The sequence below is a fragment of the Vidua macroura genome, chromosome 5, assembly GCF_024509145.1.
Source record: "Vidua macroura isolate BioBank_ID:100142 chromosome 5, ASM2450914v1, whole genome shotgun sequence".
NCBI classification, from domain to species: domain Eukaryota; kingdom Metazoa; phylum Chordata; class Aves; order Passeriformes; family Viduidae; genus Vidua; species Vidua macroura.
The window spans coordinates 13,929,181-13,946,935 of NC_071575.1; the positions used below are offsets into that span (position 1 = coordinate 13,929,181).

General features: G+C 40.0%; 1 protein-coding gene across 2 annotated transcripts; it reads left to right on the forward strand.

The window, feature by feature from the left end:
• Positions 1 to 7,015: 7,015 nt before the first annotated feature.
• MRPL42 (mitochondrial ribosomal protein L42) lies at positions 7,016 to 14,010 on the forward strand. 2 transcript variants are annotated; one of them, XM_053978022.1, is made up of 6 exons: positions 7,016 to 7,125; positions 8,207 to 8,357; positions 10,162 to 10,225; positions 11,121 to 11,205; positions 12,484 to 12,647; positions 13,896 to 14,010. In XM_053978022.1, the coding sequence occupies exons 2-6, from the start codon at positions 8,276 to 8,278 to the stop codon at positions 13,939 to 13,941; spliced, it is 441 nt and encodes a 146-aa protein (XP_053833997.1). In that variant the 5' UTR covers positions 7,016 to 7,125; positions 8,207 to 8,275; the 3' UTR covers positions 13,942 to 14,010. The 2 variants fall into 2 exon arrangements, with proteins under 2 accessions (XP_053833997.1, XP_053833999.1); XM_053978024.1 differs by having other exon boundaries at positions 8,210 to 8,357.
• Positions 14,011 to 17,755: the final 3,745 nt, after the last annotated feature.

The window sequence follows — 17,755 nt, forward strand, 5'->3', positions numbered from 1 at the left end:
CTTATTTAGATTTCAAAGCATCTTCACTGGGCCATACCCTCAAGACAAAAGTAATTGGAAAATTATGTATTTTGTTACAGTGCATGCTGAATTACTTCTCTTTCTTTGTTTCTGCCTTCGCCCCTTTTTTTTTTCTCTTTTACACTTTTCCCAGAATATTGTCCATTAAAGGACTGGCATACATGGAAGAAAACATGGGCCAGAAGTTTCTTGAAAGGCACAACATCAGAGTGAAGCTCAAATAAATGCTCATCAGTGTTGAATTCAGTGGCCCCTTTCAAGTGTCGTAGACCAGGAATCTTGCTTCAATTGGAAGTTGCAGCAAGTCAATCTGGCTTTTTATGTTTTGACAGCTTTTGTTGCACAACAAGTGGTCTGTCACATCCTGGGAGTTTTCATTATACCTCTCCTTCTGGCTTCTTTTATGAAAGGGCTTTTGAAGTCCACTTGATCAGGAGATGGCAGTGAAAAAATACATTGATTTCTGTTGTTGTATCTACAAAAATTTAGATTGTTCCCCTAAGCTATTTAACTTCTAGAAGGACTGCTGCAGAGATCCCTGAGTATCCATACTGGGCTGGAAAAGCCATCCAAACTGGCTACTCCAGAATACCAACTGTAGACTGTCACCTGTAGTCCCCATTCAAATGGGCATTCATTCCTACAGCCCAACTCCACCAAAGCCTGCCTCCACAGTGGGGGTTATTGAGTGTATAGTTTCATGTCAAGGGCACACCACTTTTTATTTGCTTTGCTGCTAAAGAGGGCTGCTGCCCTCCTCCTCTGCCACACACTGCTGTTTCCTCAGCTCACACCGTGATCTCACCTAAGATGAGCTGATCAAAAAAACAAATGGTTCCTGGGTGAGCAGTGAGCTGCTACGAACCACAGGCAGCCACACAGCTCTACAGGTGAAGCATAAACAAGAGGACTGGAACCCATGCCTAAGGGTGTGAGAAAAGGACTGTCCCCTGCATTAGGGACAGTGTGAAAGCACATACTTGAGGTTAAGTTAGACCAAACAGCTGAGTCAATCTCTTAAAAAGAGGACTTCTTTCTTCCCTTTCCCACCTCACTCCTTCTACCTTCCTTCCTTACACATGGCATTTTCCCCACTGTTCATTCTGTTCAGCTGATGCAATACTAACTTGGCAGAAAGACAGCCATTCAGTCTAGTCTTCTGCTGGACTGGTGAATTGGTTTGTCTTACAGTGGGGTTGGCAAGCACCAGACAACAAAAGGTAATAGAAGTTGGAGTGAAACTGCACCCTGTAGTATCCATGGGTAATTAATTCAGCTGTGGATGCCCCTCAGCCTTTTGGAGAAGCTGCAGGCAGCACTGAGGTCCTGCTCCCTTTCCCTGCCCTGCATTCCTGATCCACTCTTGTCTTGTCAGTAGTATGTATCTACCGGGGTATAGGGGGTTGTTGCTGGGTTGTTTTTGTTTTTTTTTTTTTTGCTAAGTTACCCTTCTGACCAGCTCACTGAGGCATCAGAGCTGGCACAAGAGAAGCAGCAGGAAACAGTGAGATGGTGCAGGTGTAGGACCATCCCCTCCCGCAGCAGTGACCTGTTCTGTTGGCTGAGCTGATCTTGTCCCACTGCACCACTGCAAAGGCCAGGATGGAGAGCACAATCCTCCTCCCACAAATCTGTGATTATCACATCATTGCCAGGATTACAGTGGTTCCAAGAACAAAGTTAGGCAACCACCTTATTCACCAACAGTGTTCTATAGTGCTACTATAGGCAGGGAAGGTAAAGAAGTAATTGCAATTAGGCAATTAATACACCCAGAACAATTCAATACAGCTGCTGACCATCTTCCTGTGACAGCTTCTGCTGTCATCGAATTACCATCGAATTACCATTGAATTACTCACTGAGAGTGCATCCAGGCCAGCTGAGCCTGTGGCTGACTAATCTTATTTCCTCCACCTAGCCCTCTTTGCAATCTTATAGAAGTTTTACTGTAATTGCAACTCTCTTTCAAACCCCAGATTCTTTATTTTTGCATAAAAGCATTTCTATAGTTTTGCCAAGCATTGTAGAAAATCTGTTCTACAGCAAATACCAGATGTATGTATGTACACATACAGAATGAATATTCACAGTAATATCAAAATTTTGTATTAAAAATATTCTGCAAATCCCAGAGTAATTTCACAAGAGTTGCTAAGATGCCTGTGTACAAAGGAGGAAACTAAGGCACAGAAGTGCAATGTTTTTCATTCAGCAGTAATTTAAAGTGTCATTGGACAATTTCAGAATTATCTAAACTGGCAGGACTGGGTGAAACTACTGAGAGAAGAAAAAAAACCCCACCACCAGTTATATGTTTTACCAACTTAGAACATCAAAACAGGATCCTATGAGTAGGAGCCTTCATTGTAGTGAATAATTTTTGATTTTTTTTCATTAAGTGGCTGCTTGAATAGAGACAATATTGTTTCCTTGAACTATGGTAATCAACAGGAACACAAATTATTTAGGTTACATATGACTGCTGAGGCACTGTAGTTTTGTCATCTGTTATTTACAGTTGCAGCTTCCTCCTTATCAGTAACAGGATGGACCAGTGATGAGATGGTGTGAGATATGCTAAAGAATAAAGAAGGCCTACTGACATAAGCCTTGATGTTTACTCTGGGTATTTACAGACTGACTTAAAACAGAAATCTGTCCGTCTACAACATAACTTGAGAAAACTTGAGAATTAAGACCATAACTAAACTACAGTGTCTCATTAGAAATTTGATTTCTACATCTATAGGCTAACTTCATAGAAATTAAGATACAGCATTTCAGGAGTGGAGACCCATCCATCCCCATTGTTAAGACACAATTTTGCAATGAAACACATCCATCCATTCACAAATTCAGGTCCACTTCTAGGTATGATTGTGTAGTATCTTGCCCAGTTTAAAAGGAAATAAAAGAAGCCAAATGCTTATTCCTAAGAATATTTTGAAACATTGGTTTCTATGAAAACAATAAATGTGTATTATATTCAGTTTGCCAATGATCTAGCCTGAATGATCTTCCTAAGAAACAATTTCCTAAATATGCCACTGCAGAAAAAGAGCTAGGACAGGTCCTAATTTTCCATTTCTCAGAAGGGCTGTGCACGTGTGTGTGCAACTGCTCACACAAAACACACACCAGTGCAGATGATATCTCTGATTTATAAATTTGTTCTTCTAAAACAGAGCCAACCAACATAGTCCTGCCCTCATCACTACATAGCGTCTGCAGCCTAACTATAGCTCAGCCATCTGATCAGATGGAGCATTTCCTGGAGAAGTTTGTAATTGACTGTTGGAGTAAGAGCAGGTTGATGGTTTATCTTCAGTAAGAGAGCAACCTAGAAACAAAACTTTCCAGGTTTCCAGAGACATGAAGTCCCAGAGGTCTGGAACTCAGCATTAGTGCCTCCACAGTATCTCCAGAGGTAACGGAAAGAACAGCCTTCCTGTTGAGCAAATACAGACTGAGCGAGTCTCCCCTTTGCTGTCTACAAGCTGCTGAGGCAAGCAAGGGCCTTGGCAGTTATTAATAACCCCATCTCCAGACATGCTGGAGAAGTGTGTAGTCACGCTTCCCTTTAGAAAGCTGTAATCTGTCAGAACATGCTGCTAAGAATACACGTGCAGAATATTACGCATCAGGGAGGGGGTAGACCTCATCTGTTACCTCCTAAAAATCTTTTTATAGAAATCACCTAAAAATAGCCTGGAAGCCTAACAGGGTATGTGGTTCAGTTTTTAAGAAATAAAAATAAAAGTTCTGTGGTACCTTCAATTGCAACTTTTCAGAAGTAGGATTTAAATTACAAGATTTGTCATTACGGGGATGTTCTAAAAGCGCACATTTCCAGAATAAAATCCTTACAGAAAAAAGTATGTCATTGAAAACAAGCAGTACAGACTGTAGCTTCAAATTAAAGCTTCACATTAAAGCTTTTGTTGATCTTTACAGTCTCTTTACAGCCACCAACCTACAATATCTCACAATATTAGGAGACTTTTGGTCACGTTCATCAGGAACTTTAGAAACTCTACTTTTTCAAACTTGTGTCTGAGGAGACCACACGTATCTGCAAGTGTGTGTCTGTATGTAGTCCTTAGGAAGTACATATGGCACTGAAGAGTAAAAAATTGTCTTTAATAAAGCAAATAAATTGATGTAGGAAACAGTAATGTAGGAGAACCACAGAAGTCTTACATTGTAATCACGACTAATATACTCAAGCATATCAAGTTTTAGTATTTTGTATTGGGAGACAATTTCTAAGGGGCTAGGGAGGTTTTAAAATTGTTTTTAAGAGTTGCAGCTCCATATAGAGAAGATTTTAAAAAGTGTCTTGCACTGGAGAAAGAAACGGTGAAATTTACAGTGGTCTTCAGTTGTGAAGAGAGTTAATTTCACCTTTTCCACTGCACAGCAAAGAATTTTTGCCTCCTGCATGGGTGAACAATGCCCTTTTGAGAAAACAGCCAAGAATCAGAGTTGTCAACCACAGTCATCATCCCTGAGTTTAGGCAATCTTTTAAATCTACAACAATTAAATCAAAAGCATCTTCAAGAAAAGTCAGAGACGCCTTCATTTTACTTAGTATTTCCTAGGAAGGAAATAAAGGCCTAATGCACTTGCAAGAGGCTCACACACATTCACAAGTAGCACACATTGCATTTGTATACAGGTGTGCCACTCTGCAGCTGAGCAGGACAAAGTCAAGAATCCTGAGCATTTCCCACATTGTCACAAACTGCTCCCAACAAGCCTGACTTTGAAATCTCTGTTTACCCCTACTATGCCTATGGATAAGACATTCCTGAAGCCCACTCTTTAAATGAAGATTAATTCCTTTCTTTTAATTTCCAGAGTGCACCTGTTTCAGACAGTTTCTTACCATTTTATTTTTTCAGCACTGTCCTTGAGTTTAAAATCCTCAAAGTGTTTTATTTGTCCATCAGCAGAACCACTGTCTTGCTTGTACCGGGTGATTGCTTCAATGTGTAGGATGCTGCTCTCATCCTAGTATAAGGATTTCCTCGTGGGAATCATGAGCTAGTACACAGCAGAAAATACATACAACTGTGTTGCTTCTGTTTAGTGCATGAGCCCAGAGCAGATGCCTCTGTATCTGCACACAGAAACTTGCTGGAATTACAAAGTGAGTTCATCTCCACAATTCTAGAGGAGCTTTTTAGTGGTGCTGTGATTTCTCACCTTGGTTGCATCTCTCTAAGTAGTGTGTAAAACATTTTGACCCATCTCTGTCCCCTTTTTCTATGGTGTAATGGATCTAATATTGCAGGGAGCCCCAAAATGGATGTCTTCCATCTTCCTTTGTATAGAAAAATACTCAAGAAGAAACCTTTGTCAGCGCTACTGGGAGTGATCAGCTCTTGACTACTGATTTCTGGCTATACTTCTGCTCTACTGCTGGAAGTTATCAGTGTAACTACAACTCTGCAACTACATACCAAAGTTAAACAGTGCTGAAATTGTGAGGCTTTCACTGATGACAGGACAAAATTGCAGTACCACAGTCAATGACCAGAAAAGATGCAATCGTTGGAAGCTTTCTGGAAGAGGTTGCAGCCTTCCAGGAGACACTAACCAAGAGTCTCCAAAAGGTAATGCTGTGACAGGAATGGAGATACAGTCTGCTGATGTGACTTAGATGCTTCGTGGATGTGTAAATGCCTAAAGTGCTGTAGCCATTTCAGATACTAGAGCAGCAGGTCAGACAATTGGTCTTTTCTTCTTGTCTTTTATCAATGTTGTGTAAATATAACCTTTTCTTTGAAACGCTTTGTGACTCAGTCTATGAAAGAAGTAGAGCAAGTAGCCCCAGAGCAGCAGTGTGCCTGGGACATTCAGGTGAGTTTTCTGTACGCCTTGAATATTGGAAACATGCAATTTCATCTACATAAAATTCACAGGCCTTCCCTGTGGGAGACTGTTACAGGTACTGTGAAGACCTGGCTGGCTGAACAGAGGAAGCTGCTGCAGCCACTGTGCAATTTAACCTGGAAAGCAAGCAGGCTATGCTTGCAAGCTTGTGAAATAACCAATAATGTTAAAGATGTCCCTTCAAATTATGAGATTAGAGGGGGTTATTTTGCAGCTAATATAAGACTGTGGCATCTTGGCACATTCCCAGGACCAGCAGGTGCACTGCTGCCTGTTGCTGGGGCATTGTGCCCTCTCCCTCAGTGAACAGCTGCTGCCAATGCTGAGGTTGCCTCAATGCCTCCTGTGTGGGTTTGAGCTCCCAAAACTCTCCCAACACGGGGCCCACCAGAGTGAGCAGTCAGAGTTTGACCAAGGGTCTCATGAGGAGCGGCTGAGGGAGCTGGGGGTGTTTAGCCTGACAGAGGCTCAGGGGGGCCTCTTTCTCTACAACTACCTGAAAAGAGGTTGTAATAAGGTGGGGGTTGGACAACCTGTGACAGTTGTCCACAGTAGCCAGTTATTGGCTTGTTGCCAATACCACAGCAGGTAACGAATCTGGGTTCTTGTGGACAACAGCACAAGAGGAAGCAGCCTCAAGCCAGGGATGTTCAGGTTGGACATCATGAGGAATTCCCCCACAAGAACGACTGTTAACCATTGGAACAGGCTCCCCAGGGAGATGGTGGAGTGACCATCACTGGAGGTGTTCAAGAAATAACCAGACATGGCACTTACTGCCATGGCCTAGGTGTCAGGGTGCAGATGATTGGACAGGATTGGACTGGATGATCTCAGAGGTCTTTTCCAACCGGATTCTGTGAATCTGTGTTTGTGTGTCCTCTTGCTCCCCCGGCCGGCCCGGCCTAGCCCTTCCTGCATCCATATTATTATGGAACGCCTCGGTGCCGGGGCAGCGCTGAGGGCAGAAGGAGAGGCGGGCGGAGGCGGTGACGGTGCCGCCTCGCCGCCCGCACTACGAGTCCCGGCGTGCCGCGGCCGAGCCGCCGCCGGAGCCGGAACGGGCGCGCGGCGCCGCTTCCGCCGGCGGGGCTGGTGCGGGGCTGGCGGTGCCCGCGGGAGCGCTGGGCAAGGCCGGAGAGACTCTGCGTAGTTTCGGAGGGGCTGAACCCTGTGCGGCACGCTCAGGACTTTTATAACGGGTACTCTTTTGCCTGCTTTGACGGATTAGTGACTTTGTTTGTTAGTAGTGCTAAATATCTTCTTTAGTTCTAAGCCTCAGGTTTGATGTTCCCGCGTGTTGCTGGCACAGGCGTTGGAGTTTCCTGGGCGCTGTCTCAGGGATGGGACTGTTCCCGTTCAAACTGGAGCGCTCCTCGCAGTGGGACCGGGAGCGGGCAGGGAACGGGCTGACCCCTGTCAGGTGCCTGACCCCTGTCCTTGGACCGAGACCCGCCGCGTTCCTCGCACTCTTTTTGAGCTTCTATGGGCAAGTTATAAGCAGCTCTGTAGGTGCTGGTGTTCCCCTAACTTCAGCAGCATTGGCACAGATAAAAAAAATGCTGAATAATTATATGTTGAAATTGGAAAATGCACATTTCTGGTGATGTTCTGAAGCCCAAAGTACGAAGTACTTTTAAAAGGTTCTTTTTTTTTTTTTTTTAATGTGTATGTCCTTAAACTGTTTCCAGTTACGTTTTTCTAGGTTTCATTATAAGTTTCTATTTAAAGCCATTTTTTTTTCAGTAGACAGTGAAAACATAAGGTGTCCTTCTGCTTCTGTGAAATTTTGGGTAACATTTAAGGTATTCTAAATGGTGTTTCTGAGTTTTCAGGTGTATTGCTGAGATGGAAGAAACTGATAACTGCATTTAGAGAGCTTTTTAACTACAGCAAGTGTAGTTTATAAGTATTTATATTTTTGTACTGGGTGATGATATTTATTAACAAGAAAATACTATTTCATTAGTAATATTATGGGGTGTGCAGAAGGAAGGATGCAAATTTTAGGTGGGTGAGTACCAGTAGGAAAGCCTGTGAGAAGGCACAGGCACGGAAGCTTTTTTTTAAAGTTGAACCTTCAAGGACTCCCTCTCAGTAAATAAAGTCTTGTGCTACTTTTGACTGTTAAGGAGACAGGTACCATTATCTTAAGTGATAAGGGCTTCTAAACAATTGACAATGAAGAATTATGTTGCACAATTTTTTTTCTTAAGATATTCAAGAAATTTAATTGTTTGAGTCTTTTGTATCCTGAGTAGTTATGAAATTGGTTTCTTTCAGAAGGTGTTCTGCAGAGAAAAAGTTCTTTGAGTTCCATCTTGTCCAGGACTGGTTTCCTCTGCTGTCACCATGGCAATATCACTTAGAACTGCATGGTCCAGCCTCCTTTGGATGCGTTCAGCAGCAACCTGTAAGCAGGTCCCACTGCAGAGTAAGTACTGATGAAATTGTCAAGTCCTATATTAAAATTTGTTCCTTGAGAACCTCCTTCTTGTACTGTTTAAAGTAATGGAAACATGGAATTGATTTTTCTATTTGAACAGAATCAAGTCTGTTAGTCTGTGCTCTATTCTAACAGTAATCTAAAGGATATTTTTATTTGTTTTTTCTTTTTTTGTGCTTTTAAAACCTTCATGGTCCAAATAGTATGCTCCCCAAATTATTGATTAGCTTGTAAATACTACCCTCTTACCACTGATTATCATTGAAGATTTAAATTTATTTTTTTCAGACTTAGAAAAGTAGTGAGAAAAGGCTATAGTAAAATCTCATTATTTAACATAAAAAGAGAAGAAGTAGAAGCAGGCAGTACTATTTCTTAGATTTTTGTCCATGTTTTAGATGTCAATAGAAAGACATAGGGAAGATAGTAAAGTTGGTAGAAAAGACAGTAATGGGGAAAATAGAATAGACATGTTACATTTTAGAGATAAGTGGGCAAGGAAGGGAAAGAAATTTTAGGAAGAACTATAAACTAGTTGCAGTTTACCATAACTCAACTCCTTAATAACTAAGAATAGTTTAATTAGAAGAACTGAAGAGTGGAAGTGCTAACAGTAATTCTGAATTTAAGAGTTTGCATCTAAAATATTTCTGAGAGGACAATAGCTACACAAAAGTTTCTTCTTGGTTTTTTCAGCCTTCGCAGTCTTTACACAATGAATGCTCTCTCCCTGTGCTAGGAGCATCCATGAAGAATAATCCTATTTGAATTAAAGGATGGTCTAAATAAAATAATGTCAGATAAAGTTGAAATCTTTTTATGATTTAACAGAAAGCTCAGAACATGTGAAGACTTGTGATCATAATTCTGTTCTAAAAGCGTAGTTGTTGAAAAAGCTTTACTGGACACAGAAACTTCCATGTGGACTTGTGTCACGTTTCAGCAATAAAGGAAGGAGGTTCTCAGTGGAAGTAAACTCCAGGCATGTCCCAGGCCTGCCTTAGGCATGCAGACCTGCATTGTTGTGGAAGGCAATGCCTACAGGATGATTCCTGTGTGAGGGGCTATTGAACACCTTATATTAGGCTTATGTTTGGACTCTGTGATCTTAAAAGTCTTTTCCAACCTAAATTATTCCATGATTCTATTAAAAAATGGGAATCAAACCATGGGGAAGAGACTTTGAGTGGTCTCTGATCCGAGCTCCTGCTCAAAGCAGGGCAGCTCTGCAGTCGTCACATTAGGTTGCTCAGGGCTTGCTGGGTCTTTGAAATCTCCAAGGACAGACAACTCACAAACCTGCCTAAGTCACCATCCCCCCAGCTGGCTGTCCTCATGAGGAAAACATTTCTTCACATATCCAGTCAGAGCCCATCCTTTTTATTTTTATAATAAAGATTGCTATGCATGAAATTATGACCTTCCCTCTAAGTTGTAAGGGTCTTTACATATATAAAGGATATTTCCTGATGGTGAATTCTATATAGGTATTCTAAATAGGTATTTTGTTAATATAGTGATTTTACTCAGGAAAACAATACAACTAGGAAGGTAAGTATAGGTCATAGCTGCCTGCATACTGTGTTTTTTTGACTGCACTGTCAGGAAGCTGTGTACTAAAATGGACTTCTATTTAGACAGTATTTGGGTTATGTTAATCTAAAACTGAATATGATTACAATCCCCGATTAAGACTTGTAACAGAATGAAAATTGAAAGTGTAAACCTTCTTAATTGTGCACAGCTCTTCTTGTTTCTACATCAGAGTTCTTTACTTGGGTTTTTATTGCAGATGGAGCTGTGTATCATGCTTGCCATAAATCTACATACTCAGTTCTCCCTGAGGACTACAATTGGTATGTAAACATGCTTTGATGTGTGGCCTTTTCATGTAATGTTTTTCTCTCTGTCCTGAAGTAATCATATAATAGTATCAAACACATCTATTGCCAATATTGGATATATATAATAATTTCAGCTAAAGTGCTGTCTGATAGTAATGGTTATGAACTTAATATTTCAATGTAATGAAAAGTTATGCAGGACTCGTTCTAAACATGTTGATGACTCCTAGTACCCCTGCAGTTTTGTTTGTGGAAGAGCAAAATTAGCTTAGAGTAGTCATTTCCATTGATGCTTGTTGTTAAGACAAGGTCCAGGTATTTCTGTGCTGCTGTGGGGGAAACCTGTGTAAAAATGGGAAAAGATGATACAAATGTAGTGAGAAATACTGAATTCATTCATCCACAGTTTTAGTAAGCTAAATAAGTCATGGGAAAGGGAAGGAAGGTGAGAAAAGTTATATTCTCGCAATGAAATTCTCTGTAGAACTTCTTGTTCAGCATTTTTTACATAATAGAAAATTTGGAACTCCAAACAGAGTTTTGTTTCCTGTTTATTTCATTACAGATGCCATACATCTTATAAAGCCATGCTGTCCTAGATATCATTATCCCCATCTGTTTAGAGTTTTATATGCCACTATTTAATTGTTAAGATTTTTTTCAACTTATATTTCCAGCTGTTTTAATAATTTATTTTAGCCCTTTTTTCCTCTCCATCGAAAAAGAAAAAGGAAGTTGACTAAGGAGATAAAAAATTGGAGGTTAGGATCAAATTTTTATGACCCTTATTTTATGGAAGATTATTAAGGATTCATAAATGCAGGGTCAAATCCAGTTTTCTTTGGGACTTGGACTGCTCAGTTGTTTAGTACTTCTGAAAGTTACGAGACTTTTTTTATTTTTATAGCAAAGTGGAACTTGCAGTGACATCCGATCTGAAGACAGTTGTCTGCTACCACCCTTCGCTTGAGATTCCATATGAGCATACAAAAGTATGTCCAAGTGTGCACATTTATATTTCTTGCTCTTGTAAGAGGAATTTAGTAGTTCATAGGTTTGAGTCTTTAGAGCATCTTTTTTAATTTAAAATACTTTTTAGTACGTGATCAGCACATCTGTGAAGTAAATGACTGATGAATATAGCTGCTGCCACAAGGAGGAATTTACTCTTAGCTGAATTGAGGGAAGGTTGCAGAGTGAGAAAAGCTCAGGTATCGAGGCATAAAGAAGCTCTAGTAGAATTAAACAAGGCACTAAAACACTTGTGCACTACAGAGAAAATAGTGTCTGTCTGTGCAGATACTACTCAGAGAGGATGATTGGAATGCAGGTTATGGCTCATGTGTCCTACTGCCCAAGAGGATACCAAAAATACTGCTGCTACTGTTCTCAACTCAAAATTTAAGTTCCATTCAGCATTGAGTTCATAAAAGCCACAAAGAACTTTAAATATTGATTTTTATCTAACAGCAGTGCTTTCAATGTGTTCTTTACATTGATGAAAATAAATCTATTGTTGTGGTTTAACACCTAGATAAATATTTCTAGTGTACACTTTTTTGTTTGAATTTCCAGTTCTCATGTAGTAGTAAAATACTGCAGCTGGCAGCTGTGTTGCTGAAGTACCCAATGTGAGAATTCTCCATTGAAACCTAAACCATTTTAGCCTGCAAATTACATAGCAGTATTTTTAAATCTGTCAGTTGCACATATCTCAAGAAAAAACAGGTAAAAGGCTAAAACAAGGGAAAATATTTGTCATAGTGGTATTAGTTACGTTTCCAATTGAAAACAAACAACTTGGTCTTACCTGTTGCATAAAAAATTAGGAAGTGACAATCTTCTCAAAGGTAAATGTCCTCTAAAAGATTTTTAGCAATGATGATAGTTGCTAATATTCTGACTGGGAATGGTGTGGATACTTCTGTGTTAGTAGAACTGAAGCTCATGATTCAGCTAGTGAATTGTAAGTTTGAGATCTGCAATAATGACTACAGGAATGCAGGTTTTAGGGGCAGGGTCATCAGCTGTAGACCCTAGGGTAAATAGATGTATCTAGACATCTGCTCCACAGTGGTATGGTTTCGTTTGGGGTGGGAAGGTAAGGACAATAAACAGCCAGTGCAATTGCAGGTGGTTTTCTGTATTTTTTTTCATTTCAGCTGTTAAATAGCATTACAGATTACTCTTACGTAGCTTGGCTTTTTTACTTTCTCTATTAAATAAAACAAGGAGAAACAGGACATACATATACATTACTGTTTTGCTAGCCCATACCACGGCCAGATCCAGTGAATAATAAAGAAGAAAACCTTGATCAAGTTTTAAAATCCAGATTGAATGAAAAAGAGCTAAAGAACAGTAGAGGTCCTACAATTGAAGAGCTCAGCAAAATGTTTTACACAACAAAACATCGCTGGTATCCTGTGGGACAGTAAGTATTTTCTTTTTGATTTGTTTGTTCCTTTTGGAAGTAAAGGGAAATACAGGAGTAATTTAATGACCAGATTCAACCTAGGATGAGTCATGTCAGACAAGATACCTCTAGCATTTGGGCTGCTACATAAAATTTTCAATGCAGTGTTGGGTGAATGGAAGACTATATTTAATGAGAGGGTTTTTTTATCACTGCTCCTTTGATAGACTTTGCCACTTTTTTCTGTAAAATATGTGACAGTGTAGAAATTTCTCATATATCCAGCTAGCTACTGCTTTGACTCATTTACTAAGTTCCATAACAGAATCTAGTATGTAAAATACCCTCAATGGACATAACCAAATACAGCTTGGAAACATGCATTGCCTATTGCTTAGCAACCTCAGTGGGATGATTCTCAGACTTACGAGTAGTAGAAGTTTTTCATTTGCAATGGTGAAAAGTGCTCTTCAGTGTGCCTGGAGTTCAGAAATGGAGGAGGAGGAGAGGTGCACATATACATGACCGAGCTTAAAGAGGAACTCTGGACATTCAAGTATACTAATGTAAACAAGCAGCATTCTGGTTTGTGTTACACCCTTCCACTCCGTATGCCATCTTTCAAGAGCTGCTAATTTTATAGCTATGGAGACATAATACAGGCATTTTTTTGTTGTTGTTGTCCACAGAAAACTTTTTAATTAACATGCTTTGGGAATAGATATAAGGAATGGAAAGATAGGACTCTTATGACTAAAGGGTAGTTGTCACTTTGATGAAGATCAGACAGGATCTACCTTGTTTAGCATGCATAATTATGAGGAAAGTATGGATCATTATTTGTTAAGAAGAATTTGGTTTTTAGTTTTGCTGCAAAATACTACACTATTTAGCATACAGTCTGGCATAGCTCCTTTGAACATCTTTGTTCTATAGCAATCATTTTAGCCAAAGGCAAGGCTGGCCATGTAATAAAATTAACTTCACACAAAGGATTAAGAATAAACAGCAGCCTTTGTGCCTATTCAGCTGTAGAACTGATTGGATTATTGCGTGCTTGTAGCAGATGTAGCAATAGAAATGAGTAGCATTATGTAACTCCACAAACAACAGAGATGACATCTAATGAGTGGTGATGGATTGTGCTCGTGTATCTTGTATTTCACTTCCTTGTGTAACCTCAGATCACTCTCTGGGGCAGAAATACCACAAAAATAAAGGCTGTCCACAGCTTGCACTCACTGCAACATTTCTTTTTTCTTTTAGGTATCATAGAAGACGCAAGAATCCTAATCCTCCTAAAGACCGATAACAAAGATAACTTCTTGTTCATCAGGACTTTGCTGTAATTTTGATTGGAAATAAAAGTTACAGAAGGTGACATGTTTGGCTGTAAGAGAACATGCTTAACTTGATTTGACTGTTATTTTCTACTAAAAGCAGCGAAACGGCACTGACAGTATAGGGAGTCAATGAAGGCAGTTGTGTATTCCTGGTCAGCAAATGGACTAGTCTTAGATCAGGATGTAACAGGGATGCAGTGCTCTGATTAAATTCAAGAGGTCAGAGGCTTATCAATGATCAAGTGAATCCATACAAGTCTTGTGTCAAAGTGGGAAGTCTAGAAATGGATGTGTTAGGGTTTGGTGGTTTTGAGTGGGATAGTAATTTTTTTCTTTTAGGAAACTAGTAAGGTGAGCTTGAATATTGAAGTATTAATGAAATAGTGTTTATGAAAAATATTGTATAAGGTATTTGTGAAAACAAATAGTTTTTCTTCTTCTGTTACACTTGTGAGATACCTGGTTCTATGTTTAATTCTACATCAGCCAACTGATTGTATTTAAGCCTGTTGTGTAATGGAAAACTGGCCAACTTGGTTAAATTTTAGCATCCAAGACACAGTAACTTACTCTTCTAAATCATCCAGCATTCTCAGATATCTGAGAACTTCAGTGTGCATTTTGTGGTTCATGGTGGGGTGGGGAGGGGGGGGTTGTTTGTTTAATCCCACTCCAACTACCACTCAGTGAGGATGCTGTGTTCATACCTAAGTTGGAATAGCTGTATCACAGTAGGAGTTTGGTCTGATCCTACTTCATTGTTTTATCATTTTGTAGTGTTTAAATGTTCCTCCTCTTGTAATAGTCTATGTCAAGTAGCATTTTTTTCCTTCAGGAAAAGGAAAAAAACCTTTGTTCCATCTACAGTTTTAGGCATCAGCCCTCTAATAGAAAGGGCTAGCTTGGAACATTATGCTGCTGCAGAGATCCCAGTGACTTCATAAAGCCTTCTTAGTAGATCCTTCTAAATAATCAGAAAATAATTATCTCATGTCCATCATATATTTTTATTGCATTTCCTTTCCAAAGCAATTTGGATAACCTAGGAAGGGGTTTGTTTCTTCTGTTAGTCTAGTGTCATTTTGCCAGCGTGCGTTTTCTACAGATTTTGCTAGAAGTTGAGTACCACTCATCTTCTCAGTTGACATGTTGAGAAACTGTTAGTTTCTAAAGATACTACTGAATAACCTTTATTCCCTTGAACATCCTTTATATGTGAAAAAAGCAATGTTGGATGTGTGTAAAAAGGCTGCCTTTAAATCCTTCTGGAAATTTTTACAGAAAACTAGTGCCAGTGCATTTTTAACTCCAATTTTTGGTAGCTGATAATGATTTATCATGGTAGAGCACGAAATAGTTTTGCTCCTTCACTCTGTTGTGCTTATATCAGAGTCCATGCTCAAGCCAACATGAGCCAAGTGATTTTGGCTCCTTATTAATGGTGTGTTGCTCACATAATAAATCTGCTGTTGTGAAGTAATGTCTGTGGGGTCTCTGTGAAGGATGGCTGCTTAACTCTGTAAGTTCAATTGCATTAACATAATAGTGGCTTTTTCTGCCTGGAATATAACTTTTTAAATAGATTGTACCAATTTGTAATACAACAAATTTTGGTATTTTCATCAATTTGTGGTGCCTGGTGAGGACTCTGGTATCTAAGTGGGCTTACATCTCATGCAGTGTTTTATGTTCCGATGCATAAAATTGAGTCCCTTTTATTTTTGGAAAGCTGAGACCTAATTTATCACAATTTGACCTCAGTGTAAGAAGAGATATCCTTGGACTACTTTAAACTTAAAATTATTTTCCCCCATTCTTTTTCCCATATTTTTGCTTACTGCTGCCTAATGCTGCTAAGAAATTTTGCTTTACAGAGAAACCTTTACAGTCATAATCTTCTGTTACGCCATTTGTCTGTTCTTGCCTGTCAAACCCTGTTTGTGATCAAACATCCACAGTCACTGTAGAAATACTGGCTTTCACAAAGTTTCCCAAACACTTTTGGATGCTTTTCAGGCATTTTGAGAGCTAAAAAATCTATGATGTGCTTGGCTGCTGTCTTTAAAGCACTTCCTCTTCTGACCAGTGGCTGGAAACTGTCTAAAATACGTGTTCAGTACATGTACCCTGTGCCCTTTTGTTACTCATTTGTAACATTGATGTTTTAAAATCTTTCCCTGCATTGGGATGCTGCTTTCAATCTTACTGTGTTTTCTTTTACTAAATATTTTTCCTGGGTTACTCAAGGCATGACACAATTAAAATACTACTCTGACAGTAATCTGAAGCTCTCTTCCTGGTTTTCTAGGTCTCAAACAACTGTCTTTGTTTCTCTTCACTTGAAAACTTGGAATTCAGAATTCATCCACTTGATTAATGTCCCACTTCTATGCAAAAAAAAAAAAAAAAAAATTCAAAGTTAGTTTGGGATTTCTGTTTTCTGTTGCCCTTGTTCTTTGTAATTGAAAACTTAAATTGCGTAAAATTCACAATGTTAAGTCTGTTCTGGCACTTTGTATCCAAGTTTGGGCACTTAGCCATTTGTTTTGTATCTAGTAGCTATTGAGCTCCAGAGCGTCTTAGGCTTGTTGCTGTAGATCGTAGGCAGTTGGGTACATCTTACTGAGGGATTTTTGGTTTTTAAATGTCTCACTAAAAGTTTCCTCAGGCCTTGCTTGCCCTGCATGCCACTAGAAAACTCTGTTTCAGTCACGTATCAAAATTTTTGCCCTTAATTCACAGAATCACAGAATTGTTAGGTTTGGAAGGGACGTCTGGAGATCATGTTGTCCAACATTAGTGCTAAGGCAAGGTCACCTGCAGCAGGTGACAGGAACACAGCCAGGGGCATTTGGAATGTCTGCAGAGGAGAAAACTCCACAACCTCCTTGGGCAGCCCGTTCCAGTGCTCCCGAACAGGAATTTGGACCATGTAAATCGCAGTTCAATTAATCTTGGTGCCTTAGTGAAAAGAATTCTTTCCTCTCCTCTAATTATCCCCAGATTAAAACAAAACGGATGCTTTAAAGACGGTTTTTTCCCTTCGGTGTGCGGCGCGGGAGCTGCTGTGCAGGCTGTGTGCGGCACCACCGGGAGGCAGCACCGCCCAGGGCCGGAGCGGGAGCGGCGCCGGGCTCTGCGGGCAGCTTTAGCCCCGAGAGGCGGCCGTGCGTGCTCCCTTAGTGACACTCGGGAGCGCTGCGGCAAAAGGAGCTCCCTAGCACCTCCCAAAGGGCTTGCATTTAAAGGGTCAAAGGTTTTTTGCCTGTTTGCTTTAACTTTTGTAGGGTCTCTCGGAGACCAAAAAAAAAAAAGCTCCACCATCCCAGTCTGGGGAAAAAATGAGCTGACAGTGGGGCAGTAATGTGACCCATGTGACAAGTGTCATGACATTGTTTCACTTCCCCATGATTGCAGTGGAGGCAACAGTTACCTATCTGCCCACCCATCCTTCCCTCCTTCCCCACCCTTCAAGCTATTAAGTTCTATAGGAAACTTCTCTCTTGCTGCTGTTATAGTAGGTCTGAACTTCATCTGTCATGTCCAAATTCTCCTCTACCACAATAAATTGTTGTGGCATGTCATTATACGTCACAGTACCAACTGCTTGTTAAAGCCAGCACTGCATTTCTCAGTTTCTCCAGTCTATGAATTTTAGCAGCTTCTCTGCTGTAATTTCTCACATGCTCATTCCATCCTCAAAACCAATACAAAGTTATAAAATGAAGAGATAAAATAGATGGAGGCTGCATTCCTCATCCCTAATAGATAATGCACATTTTA

Bases quoted from the DNA above. Each gene is read 5' to 3' on its own strand.
- MRPL42 (XM_053978022.1), top strand. From the start codon at position 8,276: ATGGCAATATCACTTAGAACTGCATGGTCCAGCCTCCTTTGGATGCGT. The intron at 11,206-12,483 runs GTATGTCCAAGT...CTGTTTTGCTAG, and splicing joins TTCCATATGAGCATACAAAA to CCCATACCACGGCCAGATCC. The intron at 12,648-13,895 runs GTAAGTATTTTC...TTTTTCTTTTAG, and splicing joins CGCTGGTATCCTGTGGGACA to GTATCATAGAAGACGCAAGA.